Source organism: Rhyacophila brunnea, unplaced genomic scaffold, assembly GCF_057557595.1.
Source record: "Rhyacophila brunnea isolate RB1 unplaced genomic scaffold, BYU_Rbru_1.0 scaffold_15, whole genome shotgun sequence".
In the NCBI taxonomy this organism is placed as follows: domain Eukaryota; kingdom Metazoa; phylum Arthropoda; class Insecta; order Trichoptera; family Rhyacophilidae; genus Rhyacophila; species Rhyacophila brunnea.
In genome coordinates this window covers 30176296-30200409 of record NW_028232806.1, presented here as the reverse complement: position 1 = coordinate 30200409, position 24114 = coordinate 30176296, and the positions used below count along the sequence as shown (strand labels likewise).

The following is a 24114-nucleotide window of genomic DNA, read 5'->3' as shown; positions in this document are numbered from 1 at the left end:
ATCAGGAATTGACAGTAATTAATAATATATTTTGATGAAAAAAATTTAAATCTTAAAATTTATAAGGTTACCACAATGTGACCTTATTTTTAGACATTATTTTAAATTAATAGTTACATACTTACATCAAAATATTTTATTTAATTCTATATTTTTTTATCTAATTTTTACAAATTACAAAGTGTTCACAAGTAACTATCGTCAAAATTGTAAATATTTTATATATAATATTATTCAGTATGTTTTTCTAACAAAATACGTGGATACTGTGTTTTTTAAGAGGCGAGTATTACGCTGATTTTTGGTTCAAAATTTCAAATGAATTCAGAGAAAAACAAATACTTAACAGCACGGTGGAGATACGGCGTATCCCCAGTTATCCCCAGAAAAAATATACTGCATAAAAATAAATAATCATGAAATATATTGAATACAATGAACTAAATTGATAATGGTGCAGTTATGATCTTGAAAGTAAATGACAAAAGAGATATGTTAAGTATTTATGGTAATTTCGTTATGAAAATCTATTACATTTCTTTGAATACTTAAGACTTATTGTGGAGTATATTGCCCAACGACAGTTTGATGAAAATAATGAGACATCTGTTAAAAGTATACTTTAAAAAAACAAATAGGAATGAAAGTATTTGAATTTGAGTAAAGGTGATACACGTAACTGAATGCTTGACAAGCATGCATGATCAATCTTTTTGCACAAGCATGTAGAGTACCTAGTACCTACACATGGCACAAGCATGATTGAACAGTGCATGTTTGTGCGCACACTTTGGCAGCTTTTTCCTAATTTTCGAAAGAATAACACGCAGAAGAAATACAGTATCTGGTGTAAAGACTGGTTGATGAATTAATATTATATGCCATGTCCTCCTTCGTATTATCACGAAACTCTTTGAATTTAATACGCGAGAGACATGACTCACTTCGGAAAATTTGGATAAACATGAATCTCAGATTGCTTGTCGTAGCGCGTTCTTCTCCACCAAGTGCTCGCCCGCAATAACTTGCTTACACATGTCCAGTTATGCTTGCGCAAGTATACAATCATGCATTTGAAAATTCAACAATCTTCAAGACACTACTTGTACAATCAAAATGCTTGGGAAAAATAATAGTACAGACGTTAAAGCATGCAGTTACGTGAGCTACCTTTACGAAACCTGTTATAAAAGATAAATTATGAAATTTGAACATACGGAAACCAGAAAAATTTACAGATTTTATAGGCTAAATCAACTATGTAAATGCATATCCTCGTATCCCATTATTTCTCCTTCTTCTTTTTCATATAGAGTAAGTTTGATGACTTGATGAATTATTTAGGCTTTCACAGTTATATGTTTCTCGAAAGGTTGTTTGTGTTTCCAAAACATCCGAAAACATTATCATCATATTATCTTAGAAATAATAAATATTAATTTAAGTAGCTCCGAAGCTTTTGAGTTGATTGATGGAATAGCCAGCTCCCAATGCATGAACTAAATTTTCTCCTCTGAAGCCGTAAGTTCTTTGAAAAGATCCCTTAAGCCTGTCGGATTGGTACGGGTCGAATGGCATATCGAGAGACTTCGTGAACCTCGGATCGCCCACCAGAAGGTTTCGGCTTGCGCGTATGAATCCGCCAACATTTAAGAAGTCTAGTTGTTGCAGGTTTATCAGGGGCAAAGCGGAGTCAAGCAGACAGAAAAGCAGGAATATCTGCAAAAGAACAAAAGAGAATTTAAAATCTTTCACTGATGGCGAGGACTTATGTAGCCCGGTAGAGATGCCATGTCTACTAACATCAGCCTGATGTAACATTAAGATACGATCTGACTGATTAGACCAAGTTTCTTTACGTCGCTAGGTTGTAGTATCCTGGAATGTCACTAAACAACGTTGGATAAAGATATGTAGTATTCTTAACACGTTTGGTGTACTGAGCACGGCTCCTGAGTTCATATAAAAATTGTACTGACAGAAAATCTACAGAGTTACTGTTATTCTTGAAATTTGGTATCGGCAATTAAAAACACTATTATGTATGCACTACACTTTATATCGGTACCTGTGGCGGGTCGGTTGTTCTGAGCATTTGTCATAAAATTCTCAGTTAAAACAGTCAGTGCTCAAAACACTGGCCACAAAACCTGGCGTGTGGCCATTAGATACATGTACATCCACTGCTGACCAGTCAATTACCACATTTAATTATCATGCTAATTGCTACACGCCAGGCGTGTCTTGAGCACTGGCCGAGTTGTGGTAATTAACTGGTCAGCAGTGACTGTGCTATTAAAGGAGCGTTTATACCGGTGAGAAAATAAGAAATTTGGCAAATGAATTATTATTTATTGTTAAAACATTTTTTTAGATAAATTGGTTTTGTTTTGTCAAGTGCATATACTTTTATGTTGTTTTCTTGGTGTAGTTAATATACATATTGAAGGTTCATTGTATTTATCTTTCTTTGACTGCAGTGTTAGCTGATAATATTAGATAGATACGGAACCAGCAGGTCATGTAGGTATTTTGAATTAGTAAATTAGTGTACATAGATACGTATTGATGAGAGTTTTTTATTTTTAATAACGTATTAAGTTTTCGGTAACGTATGAGATATTTTATTAGCAGTGAAAATTTTAAGGTAACCGCATGACGATCATATTTTCTTCTTGGGGTTTGAGTAAGCTATAAGAAATATCTCTCTGCCGTCCATGAGAAAGTCACAGGTTTGAATCCCACCTTAACCAAGTACTTCAAATGTTATTTTTCAATCAACATCTTCAGGATCCAGGACGTAGATATGCAATTTGCCATAATCTAAGCTGACACTAGACAAATTCTAAAGCTGGGTACTCATTAGCGAGTCATAACTGTAACTGTTCCAGATACTGTAACCAACTATAGATGCGAAATAATTATTTGGCATCCATATTAGTTACTGTAACTGCACCAGTCACAGTTATGGCTCGCCAATGAGTACCCGGCTTTAGAATACAAGAATTAAAGTAAATATGGCATCTATCTATACTTTCATCCAATAACAAATATTTCCGAAAATGGATATGTCATGTCTTTGTTTTACAGTTCATAAAATAAACTAATGCATGCAGCATAGAAAAGCTATACAAACTACAGTTTTGCCAAGAGTAAATAATTGCTGTTTTCATTCTTTCAAAACACACATTAATGTTAGTGTGAACACTGGATTGCATTATTATTGAACACTGCAAAAGATTATATATTTTTGCAAAAAATAATTCCATGGAGTTTGTTAAATCATATTAATATTTTATTGGTTATTTATTATTGTTTAAAAATTGTCATAAAGGTTAGCTAACATAAGTTCATTAGACTGCGGCAAGTATACCGTGAAGCCTAGCCGTTTCGAGAACTACAATCCTCCCTAGTCCTTTCCTCTTCGTTCCCCTCACCCTGCAATCATTTGACGTTCATTATTTGTGCGTGCTGCAAGTTCGTGTAAAGTGTTTAAACGTGTTAATAATGCAAAAAGTGTTGAAAAGTGGTAGCAGGCGGATTATAAGTTGTGTTATAACCTACTGCAAAGAAGAAAAAAACAAAATGAGCTCACTGGGCCTATAAATAAAGTCAATGATAGAGTCGATGCAATGACAGGTAGATATTTTTTGATATTTCAGTGTTACCATTAAAATTATCCTGACAGATTGGAAAAATATTGTCATCTGGTATTATATTCGATATTCACATTCTGAACAAAGTAGGGGGAAAATAGTCTCATAATACTGGTAATCCTTTCATAATATCATCACTGTTCTGGCAGAAGACACTAATGAAAAAATTACATATTGAGTTAGTTATACCAAAATGTTCCTCATTTCAAACTTTACCGTCTGGAAACCTTCTTAATAAATAAACAGTCTTTATTTTAAAGTCATCCTTTTTACGATTACTTAATAAACTCACATGTTAGACCATTTCAAACATTTTAACAACTTCAAAGTCAAATTACTCAAAACTAGTATTCTCCAGTTAGTGTGTTATGCCAGAAATTGTGTATATTCATACAATAATTACCAAGTCTAGCTGTGTCTGTTAATTAAATAAAATCTAACTAAAGGTTGATTGCAAAGTCGTTTATATTCATCAGCCGCCATTTTTTATTAACTTTAAACATAATGATTATTTATTAATTTTAATGACGATACGGACATTTTATTACCCTATTCGCTTTTTCAAATTGTTTACTAACATAGATGCAAAATGAAAATATTCTGTTTGCAGTCCTGAATGCACTAGACAGTTTTTTGCAATAGCGTAATATGGAGATTACCAACTTTCAAACTAACAGTTTCATTTTATTTTCTTTTAGTCTTGCACTAGGCTTGTCGCAATCCAGAGGTTTTTCAATTTTTATGTCCAATATGACATTTTTACAAATAACGCAACTACTAAATAATCACGTAGTAAAGAGTCGTCGCCGCTAAAGTCCTTGATGGAAATAAATTTTAAATTCAAACTTATTTAACTGAAATTAGTACACTTTCGTATTGACATAGCCAGAAGAGATCAAATGGTGAAACCTGAGTATTAGATTTTTAAATATAATATACCGTATTAATTGGATAAATTAAATTCAATGCCTTGATATAATTAATAAAATAAATTATTTATAGTATATGGAGTTAGATTAGAAATAATTACTTACACTGCACATAGATCTTAACTTTAACATTTTCAAAAATCTGAAATCACTCGAACTGTTATCTGTCACCAATAAATCTATACTGATATCTCTGTCACAAAGCTATTGGGAAAGGGAAAGTGACAATGCTTCATTCATCCTTACGACATAAGGCAAGGGTTAATTTACATGCAGTACAGCACATCTTCACTATATTGGCGATTGTATGAACAATGAAGTGTCACAACAGGTGAATAAATGTAATTATAATTAGATGCACAATTACATCATACTTATAGGAAATAGATACTTTCTTTGCAAGGTTACGAATTCATATTTAATATTATGAAATATGTAGTGTATAATAGAAGGCATAATAATTGTTTTGGGATTGACACAATGCAGAATTCTGATCAACTGAATGCAGAACTATTCTACCTGACATTCAATTTTTTTTAGAAGCGAGTTCTTTGAAACAACCTACTTTAATTATTTATTTAAATAAATGTAAGTATACATAATAATTTAGAACTGTTGATGAAAAAAATGTGTTATAAATATAGGTAATAATTAACTTGACTATGCTGTTTCAAAAAACACTTACAAATTAAGTAAAATATTTCAAATTTAATGTGAGTAAGAATAGTAAGACTGTCATGTTAGTATGCTTTTAATTGATGTGAAATAATTACAAGATAAAAAGAACTTTTTATATACGTTTTTAAATTCTGTTGAACCATATAAACTTAACTTGACTAGCTTAAACGATCAAAAAAATTTGTACTTGACATGTCATATTGATTTCCATAGTAACGCAAGTATATATTAACAATTTAGTTGCTAGGACCCCAGAGCCCTAGCAACCAATTATGGTGTCGAAATAACTTTTCATACAAAACAGAATTAACTGAAAATGAATTCAATTCTATTTAAAGATGGCTAAAAGTATTAAAAAAATGCATTGGCATCGTGTTCTGATATATTCTAAAAGTTTCAAATGTCTAGCTAGTCGGGAAGTTAGTTAAAAATCGATTGCAAGATTTGTACCGGACAAATCAGAATATGAGCTAAGAAAAAACATTGTAAAATAGGTTGGAATTCTGTTAGTTGAGCAAAATTCACATGTTTGTTCAATCAATATGACGCGTCATTAATGTCTCCATCCATAAATAACGTCGCACAATTTTCAGTATTTGTGACCCCTTCCCCCAGTCATAAAATTTGTCTCCCCTTTCTAAATTAATTAACATTTTCTAACTCCATCCTTTCAATCATTGATTTCAGTATTCTGTTCTCGAAGAATATTTTATTCTCCACTATGCTCAGGAAGTAGGTAGAGTTAATGTGTTTATTGTGTATGGTTGCTATCTTTGAGGCCGTGTTCCTAGAGGCAGGTATAACCAGATATTTCAATATTAAAATGGACACGTTAACGATTGTCCATACATGACGTCACACCTAATGAAGGGAAGGAGTTCAGAGGGATTTCAGAAAATGTGACAATATAGACACCTCCTACGTAAAAGTCTGTATAACTGTAAAACTGCGTTTTTGGCGATTTTGACTTGATTGCTTTTATTAAATAATTTTAAAAATAATACAATCGAAAAAAAAACAAAAATTCAATCAATATAATATATCAATCAACTAAAAAATTACGATTTCAGCATTAAAAATAAATGTTGTGGTGTCATTAAAATTTACTAAAATCGTACTATAGAAAAGTACTATTTTGCAGTTACGGACTACGTAGGAGGTGTCGATATTACAAAACCAACACAGTATCTATAATTGAGAATGAAATATTCTATGAGAACATTATACTGAAATTGATTATCAAAAATATTGAAAATCGTGTGACATCATTTTTATGGACATCTATACCGATATTGTGATTCAAAAATAATAAGACTATTATTTTGTTGCAAATTTTTATTTATTTTAAATTAATTTACTAACCTAATTATTTTAATTGCTCTTTTAATATTTCATTGAACAAGCAAACACATGCATTTTATGAAAGTAAAAAAACATATTTAATCTTTTGCCATGAGACGGATTTCTTTATTAATATAATATAAATACACCTATTTTAAAAGCACTGGATTTGTTTTATAAGTAATATCGTTTTCCTTTAACGAACCACAGAGAGATGAGGCTACTAGAACCAAAAGCAACGATGTCCCACGTAGTTACATTGGTTCCAATAGCCATATTATATACTATGTATTTAAGAATATATCTTAACATTATTGTGTGAGTATTTACAGTACATTTAGATTTTGAAGTTCTAATATATAAATCGGTGGTGTTTGGGCATACCTGATAACTGCTTTTTTGGTCATTTTATGTTAAGAGTAAAAATTGGGTCACTATAGTATTATCTTCCATTTGGTAATAACCCGATATCTATATTTCACTTAAAATGGTCAAAACGCTATTGTAATAATATGATATGTAAACAAACAGTGGTTAGTTTGGTCAAAACATGACCAAAGACCTTATCATAGTTTGTTCACTGATAAGTGACCTTATTTTCCTAATTAGTGAAATAATTGACAATCTAAGCATTGTCTTCTTCTTCTTCAGTTATTTATTTTTAAATGTTTTTTTTTTCAATTTTGAACAAAAAAACGAACTGAAATTTATGTGAGCAATTCATAGCTTAAAATGGCTCTCCTGTAAATTCAACATTTTGCAGTTAACAGGTTATGCCCAAACAAAACCGAAATTTACGGCACTTCTGGCAATACTCATTGCAAATTGTGCTGCCAGCAAATCAAGTGACCATCACTGTAGACAAGGAAAAGTGATTTTTTAGTTTAACACATGAACGTCATCAGTCATTAAAGATAATTTCCTGTAAACATTTTTTGAAGTTTGTCTTGTTAAAACCTCAACATTTAACATAATGACCAATTTTCCACCTGTTATATAATAAATCTAAAAATCGTCTGAAATAATTGATGCCACTACTAAGAAATAAGAAAAATGATAAATTAAATATCATTCTCTTGTTAACTTGCACAGAAATATGTTTATTACACCCATTCTAATCAATAAAGGTTCGAATCTGACTTAAAATTCATGTTTATTTTACTCAATGATTATATATTTGGGCCCTGAATAGGTACTTTTGAAAGAAAATTTTTCAGCCGTATTTAGACCAACTAAAATGGCGACAACAAATTGAGAAAATACAATAATGCTGATGACAGACTGTTCTGACATCATATAAATGAGAATGAACTGGCAAAGAGAGTAATATTTAGCAATCCAATAGGATGCAGAAGAGGCAGGGCAAAAATTCATTGAGCCATCAATGATTGTCGTATACTTGAGATACCGAACTGGAAAGGGCTGACAGTGAAAAGAGTTGTAGGAGGAAGCCGGGACCCATCTCAGATTGTTGCGCTCCTGATGATTATATATTTGGATGAATGGCTTTCATAAAGAAATGGAACGGAAATGGTGATTCAATTATTTTTACATTTTGTTTCATACTCCCACACTCATTGTGTATTCAAATATTTTTATAAAGATAGGTCAAGGTTTAACTATCAAAAACTACGTATATCACGGCAGTTTTAATCGGTTGAAATAGAGCATTTGTCAATCAAAAAGTGACCTTGCATTCAATAAAGATTGTAAAATGCGTCCACAGCTAATTGATGTTGTGTTGATTGTAACAAGACGGTATTATATCTGTGTGCGAAAGGAAAAAGCAAACACCGCATTCTCACATGGTGATTTTTGCCATTCAACAATGTGTTAAAATATGACAGTTGAATGTCAATAATTGATAAGTGGGAACCACATTTCAACAAACTTGATCAACTGGCAAGTTGAATTGAACAAACTTGAGGTCTTTTCAACTTTTAGTCATTCAACATACGACTGGTTTCCTAGTAACTAAGGTGATAACCAACTATTGGTTTAAGTTAAATCGTTACGTGGTAACATTCTTTTCGATTTCTAGTTTAAAATTTAGCAGACACTTGAATGAAAGAAATACGCCACGTGAGAACGTGGTATATGTCTGACAAATTAGTTGAATGTGTCAAATTAGTCATAATGTATAATAGCACCTGTACACGTGCATAGATTTACTGGCGGCAATAGTGCGTATTTTAAACTATCGTGACAATAACTGTTAACACGTAAAAGTGCTGACTGTCATTTTATGGTACGAAGTAGTCATTTTATGGTACTTTTTTTTTTACTGTACTGTACTTTTATTGTACTATTTGACAGGTCGTAAAAACCGGTTAACCCCAAAATGAGTATAGTTCGTTTTTTTGCCGGCAGGTTCGCCACTATCTTTTACTGCCCAGGCACAGATCAATCCCTGTCGCATGAAAATTCAGAAGCTTCCAAACTTTTTTGATTCATGCATGCAAGCTTGCAACCGCAGGATAATACATGTTTTCCCATACATTTTCTTGTTATGGCCACGATAATACTTACTGTTAACAGTAAATCCATGCACGTGTAAACGGGGTATTATGTAAGTGGTAGAAAGATTGAAACATAAAAATTTGCTTACAAAGTAGTCCAAAACTAATCTTCTTTTGGCAGTTCTATAAACTAATGATGTTAATTAAGTATTCACTACCTTTTTCCATCACACACAAATATTTTCTTAAGACGTAAGACTTGAAAGAATTACTAAAATAGGCTACGTCAGGCCAAAGACGGTGTTCCTTCATGTAGAAACACGTCATAGTATTTATTTTATAGCAACCGTTGAGAAGTGGGTTTAAAAACGATATTACTTGTGAGTAAATCCATGATTATTTGGTATTGTGTGGTGGTGCTTGGGCTAATAAACAAGAAGCTAAATGATATGACGCAATAATCACAAATACTTCCATACATAACAAACACCTACTTAACTCAAAATAATTATAATAATTGTATTATTATAATATGTTAATTATAGTTTTAAAAAAATATTTATCTTCGAATATTATGCTTTCCGTCAGCCGTGGAAAATTAAAGAAAACCGCAACATTTTACTGTCATTTTGATACTATTTATCATTGGCTCTTTTACAAAATGGATTGTAGTGAAAAAAATAACAAATTTACACGATGTTTATCAATTATCTATAAACTAAGATAAATTACACCTGAGTTTTAATGTTATTTAGGTGGATACATGAAATTATTCTTCTAATTTAGGCCAAGATGCATAGAATGTCACTAATCACTAAACAGCAGTTATTTGAGCATATGGTGTTTAGTGTTAAATAAAGAACGAATGCAAATCTGACAGCTGTCGTATTTCAACCAGGAATAATTACATAAATACTGTTTTTAATGTCATTTACTTGTTTTTCGACAGAGGAAAATATATGCTTTATTATATTATTATATTTTTGACATTATGTTTACATCGATCACGCAAATAGAATGATGCCATATATGAATTTCATTGGCATGTCAATAAAAAAATATAGGAATCAGAAGATACTGTAAGTATAATGTATCCATTTATTCAATTAACCACTGATAAAGCATACAAAAAATATAATAATTACCAGCCAAACAACATTTAAAAAATGGTAACAATTTTGACTTCAGAATTCAGTGTTGTTGCTTTGTTGGTTAAGATTTTCGCATATGCAATTCTATTTTGATATATGCATGACTTTTGTCAGTATTTTGATTCAACGTTAACATTCTATGCATAGTGGACCTTAATCATCACAGCTATTACCTTTTACAAAAATGCAGGTGTCAGTTTAATTGATGAGCGATTGGTTGAACCTCTTCATGAATATATTTGATACATTACACTGAACTGTAAGCGGCAGTAAATTCCATATAACATCTACCAGCCATTGATTAAATTATAACTACAAGTCTATACAAAAAATTATGCAAAACTCCCCTCGTCACTCCTATAGCAAGAAAGCAAATGAGATAATCAATTAACAACGTGAATGTATCTACTATAAAGCAAAAAAAATAAATATATATATTATTCTCAGAGAGATTCAGACCTATCACGGACTATTTTATTTGACAGTCATTAATTATTTACATTGTAGTGAAAAATTAGGAAAAACAGGATACTGTGGGTAGTAACAAAAGGATGTATGTATTTACGATACCCAGTTTCAGTGAAATCATAAAAATGTTACATTTTTATTACATAGCTTTCGTATATAATTATAGCTAGTGTATATAATTTATAGTAAATACACAATTAATTAACTACGATTCAATTTTGTTGTTGATCTACTTCTCCCAATGTTTATCATTCACTGAAATTTACATTAGATTTCCCATTTAGAGTCAAATAAACAGATCTCAACTTTTTAAATTAGCATACAAACATTGTGAACATTAAAAATATTGACTTGTTTTGACTAATTTTGAATGAATTTTATATTAAAGGTACATATTTTGACTCCAAAGACAAATCGTGTTGAGGTACATGCGGAAATGTTAAGGTATATAAAATTACTAATAGTGTGATAGCTGTTATATCGCCTTAAGGCCATATTGTTTGCATACTAGACATAATTTTATTTACAATCAACTGAGTGATTTTACAAATAGACAGAGGCAACTTGCACTAAATTTTCTTTTATAATCCCGACTGAAGATTTTTTTATCATTATTACATGATTGCGAACACTGCTGTGGCAGATCTGAAACAAATTAAATCGGAATATTGTACACTTTACTCATTGACCTGTGATTTATCGTGAAGATAAAATTTAACGTTAGATTCAAATCTCTCTGATAGGCAAACGATATTATTAGATTCCTCAGTCTAACAAAAATTACTAAATAATCAATTAGAGATAAGAACTAATCAGCAAAATAAAAAAGGGACCAATAAAACGGGGATCTACTACATCCTGGCTTCGACAATTGAAGCCAAGGGAAAACAATCAAAAAATACTCATGCATGAAATGACCAGAAACAGATAAAAATAACATTAAGTGAAAAAGATAAAATATTAGAGTTTAAAACTTACAGTAATTTTATGTAGACCATTCCAAGAGCGATTTCAACGCAGGATCTGTAACATGATGAAATAATATTTAATTAAAATTCACTTGAAAGTCTGCTGGATAGACACTCAGAGCATGGAGTCGAGCTCGGTGCAGTGGAGCAATGGGGTTTTACCCAGAGCAGGAGCACCGAATATTTGTAGTGATCCACTGCTCCGGATGTTTTTTTTATTGCTTATTAAATTTTCGTCCTAAAATCCAGTGAAAATATTATATTTGACACTACAACACTGGAATTATTTTAAATATGGCAACACTGCCGAGTGATAAATAACCTCACTTTTTTGACAGAAGAGGCAGATAATAAAAGACGATTTGCTGTCGGAAATTTTGTTTAATTGAATCAATAGGTAATGAAAAGGACAAATATTATGGTATGTTTACATTTGACACTTATATTGTCATATTTATGTATGACACCATATTCACTAAGTGTAAACAGTAATTATATTTGTACCAGCCACTTATTTTGCGTGTGTCAACACTCACCTGTCACTTATTCAATCTACCTATATACGCAAATGTAAACACCGCGTATTCGACAATTCCGAACTTGCAGTGATATATCACCGAAGTTGGACCACCGTCTACTTTTATGTCAAGTACCCGACACATTATTCGTAGTTTGACAGGTAGTGAATTGCATAGGTATATTTCTAAAACAACGGACAATCAATTATCATACACCATGAATGTATGCCCAACGTTTACGTTAATAAATGTACTGTAGAGATCTGTCAAAAATCAAAGACAGTGAGAAATAAATCGGATCTGCCGTGTTCTATGGATTTTGTTCGAAAATAAAATATCGCTTGTTCTCGGCACATACGATAAATTCTGATGCACTCTGTGAAGAAAAAATGCCCTTCAAATGGTATTACCTGATTCATTTTGGCCCACACCTGCACTCGTATTACGATAATATTATATTGAATATGCAATGACGATCAAGTGCTAGATATCGCAATGTTACTGTTAATCGTTCTTCTACACTTGAGGCATTTCTGAATTGTGTCTTGTTTTTTGGCAAAAGGTCCAATCTTGCAAACTAAAGTTCACAAATTGAGTTGCATCTTCGATTTGAAACTCTGACATTAAACGGAAGGCACCTAGTTCTTCTCGTCGCTGAATCCATTCCCGCACCCATCTAGACCATTTTTTCCTCCTTTTTGTTGCCAAAAGACTTAAAATAATAACACTCGCTGCTTTCTTTTTTAACATTCCCATATTGACAACTGACATAACGTTTTTGAGAAGTATACGAAATAAGTGTCCGAATAAGTTACAATACCATATGTAAACACCGCATATATTTATTCCAAATGTTGCCATTGAATAAAGTGTAGAGACTTTATTTCAACGAGAAGTATACGAGAATTTTATGTCAGATCCATGCAGGTGTAAACAGTAAGTGAAATTTTATGTCAGACACATAAAATAAGTATAACGGTATAAGTGTCAGATGTAAACGTACCATTAAACCCTATTTCAAAACTATTTATTTTTTAAATTTTTTAACATTTGTATAAGTACTTACATTATAAAACCTATAAAACTTTTTACCTGGAGCGGAGCAGACCCTGGAGCAAGTATTAGGTCCGGAGCAGAGCAACTCAAAAAAGGGTCCACTCCAACCCTTCCGGCTGGACTAGATTCTAAACCTTTTTCTAAAAGTGACATACCGCGGATACGAGACATTCACTATTGCATCATACCTACATAGGCATTTAAAAAATTCTTCGTGAACGCTCAAAAGAGAGAAACCGAGAAACAGATCGTAGACCAAGAGATGAAGAAGTGGCTTGTACGGTCAAGGAATGTAGGGAAATTTCATTCTTCGTGACTCGGTTTATGAGATGAGGAGAGATTTTGTTCTACCATGACTCAAATGATCTAAACATTCTAATCAATCATAATGAGTCATGAATGGAATGCAAAGGCTTATATAAGTGACTCATTTCACATGAGTGCTTAGTAATCCATTTTTTTTGTCAATAATACTTTATATACGATCATATTTTATTACCAATATTTGTGAAAATCGAATCAAAATTAATAGTGTAAAACTGCATAATAATTTTGCAATAAAGGAATTTGTAATACAAAAAATTGACTATACGGCAGTAAGCAAATGGTTATAGGTATTATGTAAAAAATTTTGTCAGAGGTCATATCTGTGACTCTGAAAAACAAGAAAACCACATAACATGGTATTTTCGTAGAACACGAAAAAAACTTTTGTAAATTTTCAATGTTTTTGTAAAAAATTTGAAAACTCACCCATGGGTTTCTCTTTTTCCTTGTCTTTGACTGGTTCAGCCGTAGGCACTTCTGGTAATTCTGCATCAGCCTCTCCGACACCGAGCAAGTCTTTGTCCAACTCCTCCTGTAACACCATAAAATGTTATTCAATATAACAATACAATATAAGGAGATATAATTACTAACTTAGGAATGAAAAATAGTTAGGTATTTTAATTTTAGTTTTCCTTAATCTGTGTCTAATGCAGCGGATAGCGGTCTCTTTTGTGAAGATGAAAAATAGTATCTGCTGGAATATTTCAGAGTTGAGTATGATCCAGATACAATAAGTTTCACATCATTATCAGCCTGGATAAAGGTATCTCCGAATCATTGATTTACCATACATGACAAGCCTTTAGCTAAATTAACATAGATTTGATGCATACACAATCTCAGTCAGTTTGTAACGCATTAGAAGCCATTGATTGGTCAGCGTATTGCTATTGAACGGTACACAGCCAATGAGGTATTGACTGATTAGTATGGAGTGATTTTAGCCAATGAGATATTATATCAGATTTGCTTAAACATCTCCATGATCGTAGCAAAAAAAAAACAAGCCACATAGCTCCAAGCTGATTTCAAACAATCCAGTGCATTGCGTTCTCACTTACTTCCGCAGAACTTAACCCGGAGGTGCCATGAGCGAGTTAACTCTGATAAAAAATTGTATGTACTGTGAAGCCACAATTCGCAACTTCATTGTCAACGTTGTGTATATTTTCAAAACAATATTTATCATTTTAGTGTGAAATTGTGCTATACATATTTTTCATTAATTTTTAAGTGATTTATTTCATTAATAATTGAACTGCCGTTTACGTGGTAGAACTCCATTGTAATGGTTTTAAGCAATCCCATCTAAGTTTGTCCAGGACATGTGTCTTCTTCGAGTTATGTGTCTTACTATTTTCCATTTCATGCCGTTTTTAGCGAATTCGATCACATCGCATCCTCTTGTGTGTTCCCTTATCTAATTATTTTTTTGTCCTTACACATTATGCCCATACCTTTCCGTACCACACTGCGATTCGAAAGTTTCTAAAACTCTCTTTTACTGAAAGTCCATGTTATAGTTTTCTATACACAATGTTTGCGTTTTGTGTATTCTCAGCTAAATTGAGGTTTTATCTATTAATCATTTTAGTTGCTAGTTTAATTTACTGCACCAACTGACGATGCACCAATTGCAGCTACTAATAATTCAAGGGAACATAGAAGGTTGTTAAAGTAAGAAGAACTTCCTGACTAGACAGTCATACACACAATGGTGAATTGGTAACAACATGAAACGACAGCTGCATTGACTGATTATGTGTACTATTAGCTGAAAGGGAACATAAAGATGAAGTTCACGCTGTCTCCATAGAATATGATGGATACTTATGCTGACCTGTTCGAGAGCTTCTAATTCCCTCTCCAGCTCCTCCTCGTCGATGTCTTGTCCTAAGGCAACAGGGCTACTGATGGCATCGCTAATTTCCTTCGCAACGTCTTGCTGCTCGGCTATGTCATCCATCATATCGTGTACTTGGTCCACATCCCTACAAACGAAAAAAAAAAAAAATACTCATTAGTACAATATAATAGCATAGAGATCGGCTCAATTGAAACATTTCCTGGAAAACTTCCTGTGATTTATCGAACTGTCCCCGAATCCTTGGTTCACAAGTTTATGGAATTCAGTTCAAATGATACGCTGAATTACGAGGCAAAATTCATTATTTAATCTAGACGACAGATGGCACTACATAATAGTATCGTGTTTTTTTTTGTAATTTTTCTGATGTCATCTCTTCTTCCCTAAATGAGGATTAATTCTTCAGGTCCTCCCTCTGATTCCGTTAGATAACTTACGATTTTACTGAGCTTTCCTATTCCCAATGGCAGGGCACATTTCAGTTCATCGATGTACTCAAAGACACCTGTAAGTCGTAGCTCTACTCCGTGTCCCTCAAATTTGGGGCATTGTACCATTATGTGTACAATCCTGAATCACACAGCCGCGAATTGTTTTCCCCCATGATAACGTCAAATCTTTTAACCATAGTGTGCCCATATCTTATCCTCAATATAAAAGCTGAATCTCATTTCTGCACAGAGACAACTCGACAAACAATGGCACTGGGCAGCGTTGAGATGTGCTTGCTAAAGGCTACATCGATATAGCCATGACGACTCCGCTGCCTGGTTGACGAATAAGTAAAGTTTGGCAGTACACCACCGGGCATGGAGAATGTAGAGTGGACTTACTCCATTTCCCCTTACCTAGGGATGACCGTGGTGGGAATCTATTCACATGCTTCGACTCATGGTTGATTCACTGATTATTTTTTTATGACTGGGAAGGTCTTAGAAGCAGTTACCCAAGACTGAGGGTGCCACGCACTCAAGTGTGTTTTGAGGCAAAATTAATAAATGTAATTTATAACAAAGGGTAATACAAAACTGCCGAACAATCTAAGTGAAGAAATCTTCATGTTGGCAGTATGACGCCGCAAATTTTCTAAATATAATAAAATTGGTCTTAGTGGTCGGACTGACTTGAGCAGTTTTTTCCTTTTTCAAGACATTCCTGGAGAATGTGGTTTGCATCTTGATACAGCATCATGTTTATTTGATTTAATCTCGATTTCATAAGATTTTAGGGTAACATTATTTTTTCAGAAAGGCGCTCAATTGCAATAGATATGCCTTTGATTGCAAACTTATTAATGCAAAATATATATTTTAGCAAATACCACACGGTTACATGTAAATTGTGCGTAACACATTTCGCCGTGAGCGGAAAGAGATGACCGTATACTATACGGTCTCCAATTTTATTAGATTCAATATGAGCATTAATTCAATTTTTATAGTTGATTTTGGCAAAATTCCTGAATTCAAGAATGAAAACCTAACCTAACCTAACAAATAATCCAGTATATCGGCAATTTTCAAAATTTTTTTGCTGCTGGCTTCCTGTAACGTGTAAACCGACCAGAACCGTATTTTATTTAGACATGATTTTTATGTCAGTACTATACGACCCAAAGACATTGGACGGTCTTATACAGCCATATATTTCCGATACAACATTTCACGGTGAAGTGTGATACGGCGAACTGCATACGTACAAGTTTCCGGACACGATACCACACATGGTACACATTCTTAAAATACTCACAATATAGAAATTAATCTTACAACCAATTGACAACGGAGTAATATTTTTTTTTGAAATCAAATAGAAAAGTAAAAATAACCCTTACATGTGTTGATGTGCACTTTTGAGGGCATCGGCAGCTAATTTCATAGTGGTGAGCACGGCCGTGTTCGTATTGGCCCCCTCCAGCGCCTCCCGTTGCATTTCAATTGTACTAAGTGTTCCATCTATCTGTTGCAGCTGCTTCTCGTATCGCTTCTTTCTTTTTAGCGCTTGTATGGCAGCTGCATAGGACAGACAAAATGATAATTCACACATTACTTCTTCGGATGATATGCGACATTGGAAAAATTCCAGAATTTTAAGCCAAAAAACAATCCAATGAAAAATAACCTCACCTCCACGAAATACAAAACGGTTATCTGTGGTTAGGTTAACCTTCTAATATATAAAACAATTATGAGGCCAGTGGTCACTTATGGGTGTGAGACTTGGTGCTTGACTCAAAACGAGGAAAATAAATTAGCTGTCTTCGAGCGCAAAATACTCCGGAACATCTTTGGACCCACGATGGAAAAACTACAGAATAAAAATGAACCACGAGTTGGAAGTGCTGATTGAACAGCAAACAATCATAAGATACTGTAAGTCCCAAAGACTACGATGGGCGGGATATGTGGAAAGAATGCCTGAAGTTAGAGCACCAAGGATCATGACGAAGTGGCTACCCCAACGAACGGAAGAGACCCAGAGGCCGTCCAAAAAAGAGATGGGCTGACGCCGTAGAAGTGGAATGGTTACCATATAGAAAGACCTGGCAACTGGAGAAGTGTGGCGAGAGACCGGAGTGAGTGGAGAGCGGTTGTGGAGGAGGCCAAATCCCACCCCGGGATGTAGCGCCGTGGAAGAAGAAGATCTGTGGTTAGGCAGTTAGTACCGGTGTTTCATTCAAGTTCGAATTCGTGCTTCAAGCGAGATAGTACTTGCTCAGTATGATGGCGCGCTTGTGCAATACGTTATGGCTAATGTCACAGTAAATTAAATGCCCGAGCGGTTATCTAACTAACACACCTAGCGGAACAGCCATTAAAAGAGTTATTTCATACTAAGCGCATAGCATTTTTATCATAATTTTGCATGATTTTCGAGTTGGGTATTATGTTGGAATAGACCTGCAGAGCAATTTGGATACTGTCCTAGGGATTCAACCGATTTCTGTTCCAAGGGAGTAGAAAATCTATGTTTGTAAAGATAGATTGTTGTAAAATGCAGCACAATTTTTATCGCTTTCTTTAAAATCATAAAACTTACGTTCAATTTTTCTTTCACGTCACGTCACTTAAAAAATATTATTATTTTTTGTACAATTATATTTACCTATTGATTATAACCAAGATTTAAATTTTTGGAGTAATTCACACCATTCCCTATCACTGACTTAGTGCATGAGGTCTTTTCCAAAAGAAATATGTAGAAGTTTTAACAGTTTTATAAAAATTTGGGTACTGTTCGGTTATCAGGAATACAGCGGAAAACACATTTTGAAAACAGCCGATAAACTGGATTATTTGTTAGGTTAACCTAACCAAACCTAACCCAACCTAAACTAACCCAAACTAACAAATAATCCAGTTTATCGGCTATTTTCAAAATGTGTTTTCCGCTGTATTCCTGATTACCGAACAGTACCAAAATTTGATGTTAATCTGACGATAGACACATAATATGTCCAATGACATTAATATGGACGAAGTATCTGGAAAAAAAATGACACTTTTTGTCGGGTCTGCCAAATGGCATAATCTGTTCTAACGCCATTACAATGAAGGTTAATATATTGCTATAAATTCCCGATGCTTTTTGTCGGGTATGTCGAATGGTTCGGTTCGAACGGGTTCGCTCAAATAAACATTCACATTAGAAACACTGTTGTAACACCATTACAATAAAGGTGATATTGCTATAAAATCTCGATGCGTGATATCGCATAATGGAAATTGCGTGATGTCTACATATACATGTGCGAATGTCGCTATGCTCGAATTTACTTGCTAGCTACTTTGTCCATTAATAATGTCATTGCACAGGTCTTACTAATTAGAGGATATTTTCAGTTGAAGTAATGGAAAACATTAGAATTGCTGTTGCTGTTGCTGCTCGCTATGCCTTCTAAGATTCTGATTTCTTTCCTCAGCTTTATGTGACCAAATGTCATAGGGAATAATTCCTGATGAAAATCAAGCTCTCCAAAAACTTTTTGAACAGTTTTGATTCCAAATAGTTTATGACATTATTCCACAATAATAATTATGAATAAACGGGTATACTAGGCGACCATAAAAAGAAAGCGATATGAAAACAAAGATGATTACTTATCTATTTATGAAGGTCAATCCTAACTGTCAAAAATTGGATTTCACTTTATTGCTGTTGTGATGTCAATAATTCCGAATTTGACGGAAAATTGTTTTCGACTAACCTCTTTTGTTCTTCGTGGCATTCTTTTTCGCCATTACGATTTCTTGGTCAATTTTCTTTTCTAGGAAGTCCTGTTTCTTGACTAACATTTCTTCGGTTTCTCGTAATTTTTGAATGGCCTCGCCAGTCGTCATGGCCTTGTCAGTTTTCTTCCCACCGAACACTTTGCTGAAGAAACTCATCTTGGATGATTTTAAATTTCCTAATTACGCTGAAAATAATATTATACTCGATATAAAAATCAACACCATCCGTGAAGGAAAAGTGGATCGCAGATCAACTCCAGTCACCCAAATTTGAAGTATGCGTCACCAGTGTGGCTAGAGCGTATATTTTTAAACAGTGTAATTATTGAGCAAAATGACGTAATCTTTATTTATCTACCCACGTCTTTACTGGGCTATGAAAAATATTTAGAACAATTTATTTAGCTCAATTAGAAATAATTGAATAGTTTTATTTGTGTATTAAGTATATAATAATATACTAAACAACTTAATCATTACGACACCACAATTTAAATATTATTTACAAAATTGCCTTAATAATAAGGTCGATTTATAAGACGTATGAACGAATTGTAAGCGCCCAGTCAATGAACTTTAAATGTAAGTATTGCAACATTATTTCAATGATATTAATTTTCTTAATTATAGAATGATAAAATAGTAATTATGTTATCAGAAAATATCATTGTTATGTCATAAACTCAGTTTTATATTTTGAACTTAGCGGTATATAATACGCTGACTTAGATTTTGGTGGTTGTGCTACTTTAGCATAAGACATTGTAATATGGCACGCCAATTATTGTTTAGTATGAATTACATGATCATTTGTATATACTATTTTTTTACCGTTTAAACACTACTGCCGTATATTGTCTTTGACTACTGCAACCATAGATAATATACATACTGCAACTGTCAAAAATGGTTAAAAACTTTGGCAGTTTGCAGATTTGGTGAATTTGATAGTAGAAAAATTCACAGTTTGTCGTTAATGGGTTGCCTTAAACTAACGAGATTTCCGGAAACCCACAGACGTTCTATAAGACTATCAAAAGCAATGGAAGCAAGAGTATTGAGCCATCTAGCTTCCCTAGGATGCAGATCCAGACTGAAGGCAGCTCTAGCCTATCAAGTTTACATCGAACTTTTTGAGGTTATGTTGATGTACGATGTTGATTTCGCGTATAACAACAAGCTGAAAATCATATACTTGACTGCAAAGACATCGAAAAATTCTACTCCAGACATATTTGTCCCTTATTCGACGTCTGAAACAATAACGCCTCAATATTTGCAAGAAATGCAGAATGAATTGTGTGGCGAGTCTGAATGTCAATCAATCACCATTGCTTGTATTGAAAGCGATTCCACTGTTGTCCTTTATAACTTCACAAGTGGTTTGGTTAATGTAAAAAATCCCGAAAGTCTGACACGGCAGAAAACAAAAGAAGATAGAAGAGAGTTTTTGGAAAATGAAATCAGGAAAAACAAGGATGCAATGTTGCTCGAAGCGCACAAGGAAACCTGTATTGACTAAATAATGGTTTCATGACTACATTACCTACCTACCTATCTACCTTACCTACCATAAAGTAAGTCAACCTTGCACTGTGTGCATTTGGTTTTAAAGGTTACCAAAACTGAACCAGGAACCAGATGGATCTGACAGTTGCACTATGATGCGTACACTTTAATACGATTTTTATTAATATTATTCATCCCTGTATGAATACCTCCTATGTAGTGATTTTAACGAAAATGAGTTATCGTTGCTACGTGATGTGATACCCATTTTTTTCTCTTTATCACCTGTATTATATCGTCACTGTTCTGGCAGAAGACACTAATTCGAAAAAATGACATTTGAGTTAGTTATACCAAAATGTTCCTTATTTCAAACTTTACCATCTGGAAACCTTCTTAATAAATAAACAGTCTTTATTTTAAAGTCATCCTTTTTACGATTACTTAATAAACTCACATTATAGACCATTTCAAACATTTTAACAACTTCAAAGTCAAATTACTCAAAACTAGTATTCTCCAGTTAGTGTGTTCTGCCAGAACAGAGACGATATTATCATGTGTAAAATGACTTCACCGTAAAGAAATAAAATCAATATTAAGTTAACCCTTAACACTCGAGTGCCGCCATATCGGCGGCATTACAAGTTTCCCGTATTACTCGAGTGCCGCCGTAGCGGCGGCACGCTTATAAAATCATTTTTTGTAATATTTTCAGAATTTTTTATAATGCGATTTCAATCAAGTTAGAATGAATAATAAAAAGAAGTCGGCAAAAGAATACTGCGTGCGTAATTTCAACATAGTATTTTTATCGGAATCTTCTCTTTTTATTCGTAGGTCGTCGCTTTGCAAGCAATGTTTTTTTGTCACATAAATTTTATTTATTGAACGTTCCCAGACTAGAGTGAAGTGTTTGTCACGCATGATTTTGAAGTGTGTTAAATTTTTTATTGGTTCTCGCTTGCGCAGGGGCGTCTCGTATAGTTTACAGTTTTATATTTGAATAGACTGTTTTTGATGACAATACTTACTAGTATATTATGCCGATTCGGAACCTACATAATGTGAAATACTCTAATGAGTCAAATGAAAATTATTACGTATCGATTTATTATTTTTTGAGAAATCTTTTGATAATGTGTACCGCACTGGGATTGAGTTGTTATGAGCCCGAAACTAATTTAGGAAATTTACGAGACAGCCGCTTATATTACAAGTGTATTTGAAGGCAATTCATTTGTATCATATTTACAGTCATGACTCATAACTATATGTTTGGACGATTTACACTTTATAGCCACTTCTCTACATACCGCTATTTCATTACGATTCTGTGATAAGCCAGGATTACATATTGGAGATTGCTTTGTGAAATACCACACAATGAAGAATTATAAATAAACTAAAAATAAGTACAGTATATTCATTATAAATCTATTTTACAGAATAAAAAAAAAAAATTTTTTTTTACATTTTTTTCATCAATTAAATGTTTTATATTGAGATTATGCTTTGTACGGAAAAAAGTCTCGAGTGGGTGGTATGTACCTATAAAAAAAATCTCGAGTGGAAAAGGTTAATACTATATAAGAGTATCCAAAATCCTGCATTGTAATTAATCCTATGTGAGCGTCCGCCGCGACATGGAAATCTTATTTGATATAATCAGAAAATTCCTTCCAATCAATACCTACTGATGAAAATGAAATCAGCATTAATGATCACACACTCTGCGAGGCTATCAATCAGCTAGTCCCTTTGGAAGGTCGCGATATCAATGCGGATATTGAGTCATTAGTATCTAAGATTAAGTTAAAGTCAGCGAGGTTTATGGATAATCGATGCGGTCATGGAGTCCCCAAAAAACCAAAGTTTTTATTTTCTTCAATAATGAATGATGTTTTGGGTGCTAAAGACATGGGCAGAACAAAAATCATTTTTAAAAAGTCCGGTATCCACTATAATATTTTAGATTTCAAAAGTTATGTTTCCTACTAAAATATTGTGAATTTATTGTTTTAACCTTTTCTATGCCTCACAATATTACTATGGCAGTCTTGTGACTTTGATCTTTGACGACACACGTCGAATGTAGAGCGAAGCTCTTACTACAATCGCTGTAATACCGATAATTTGCGGCTTAGTATTTAGTAATTATTCAAACAGATGTCACTGTGTGTTTAATTTTTTAGATTATGCATATCAATTGACAGTGGTTGGTAATTTAAGATTAAAGCCAGACGAGATAACTCGATAAAGACATAGAATCGGTTAAAGCTGTTGAAAAGTTGGTGGAAAATACATCCACGTCTCACATTATGATAATAATTATGAACTCACAATTTATTGATATCATAAAAATATAGCGAAAAATGAATACCTTTCCAATTTATTTCCCGAGAAAAACTTCCTACATTTTGACAAGAACTATCTATGATTCTTTTATGTTGTTTACTGATCTATGTCGGAAGATTTTGTATGGCGGCAAGTGAGAGGACGCGAATTTTTTAGCAAAAATAAACATTTTTTTTTTTTAAATATATTGAAAGTTTATCATAAACACTTACCAATCATATGCTAAATGTCTCATTATTGGACCAGTATTCTTCCGAATTTTAAATTATTCAAAAAACAAACGCCTGAGACTGGCATTCTGTCTTCAAAGACAGGCGAATAAGTTTGCGTTTTTTGTATGGCCGGCACTGTACTCCCGGCCATATCTGCAAACTAGTTCGCTTTGACAGAGAACCAGTTAATTGAAAAATATTTGAGGGTCTGTCTATATGGTTTTAGACACTATAGGTGTTTATGTTTTAGATAAACAGACTACAGAAGAGAATGATAGTATCATGTAGGCATTTCATTATCATCCATCGGAAAAAGGTCAAAATGTTAATATAATAGGTATTAAGTAAATATTTCATTGAGAATATTATAAATTTAAACTGA

At 33.3% G+C, this 24114-nt stretch overlaps 2 protein-coding genes across 3 annotated transcripts; one reads left to right on the top strand and one right to left on the bottom strand.

Annotated features, from left to right (window-relative positions):
* Positions 1–158: 158 nt before the first annotated feature.
* Positions 159–19945, bottom strand: shrb (charged multivesicular body protein shrub). Of its 2 annotated transcripts, none has more exons than XM_085943326.1 (6): positions 19629–19945; positions 17256–17433; positions 15395–15545; positions 13978–14083; positions 11661–11705; positions 159–1719 (listed from the first exon to the last, which is right to left on the bottom strand). In XM_085943326.1, the coding sequence occupies exons 1-5, from the start codon at positions 19807–19809 to the stop codon at positions 11668–11670; spliced, it is 654 nt and encodes a 217-aa protein (XP_085799452.1). In that variant the 5' UTR covers positions 19810–19945; the 3' UTR covers positions 159–1719; positions 11661–11667. The 2 variants fall into 2 exon arrangements, with proteins under 2 accessions (XP_085799452.1, XP_085799451.1); XM_085943325.1 differs by lacking the exon at positions 159–1719 and adding an exon at positions 9684–11327.
* Positions 19946–20552: 607 nt separating this feature from the next.
* Positions 20553–23791, top strand: LOC147075227 (uncharacterized). The gene is made up of 2 exons (XM_085943079.1): positions 20553–21764; positions 22741–23791. The coding sequence occupies exon 1, from the start codon at positions 20630–20632 to the stop codon at positions 21173–21175; it is 546 nt and encodes a 181-aa protein (XP_085799205.1). The 5' UTR covers positions 20553–20629; the 3' UTR covers positions 21176–21764; positions 22741–23791.
* Positions 23792–24114: the final 323 nt, after the last annotated feature.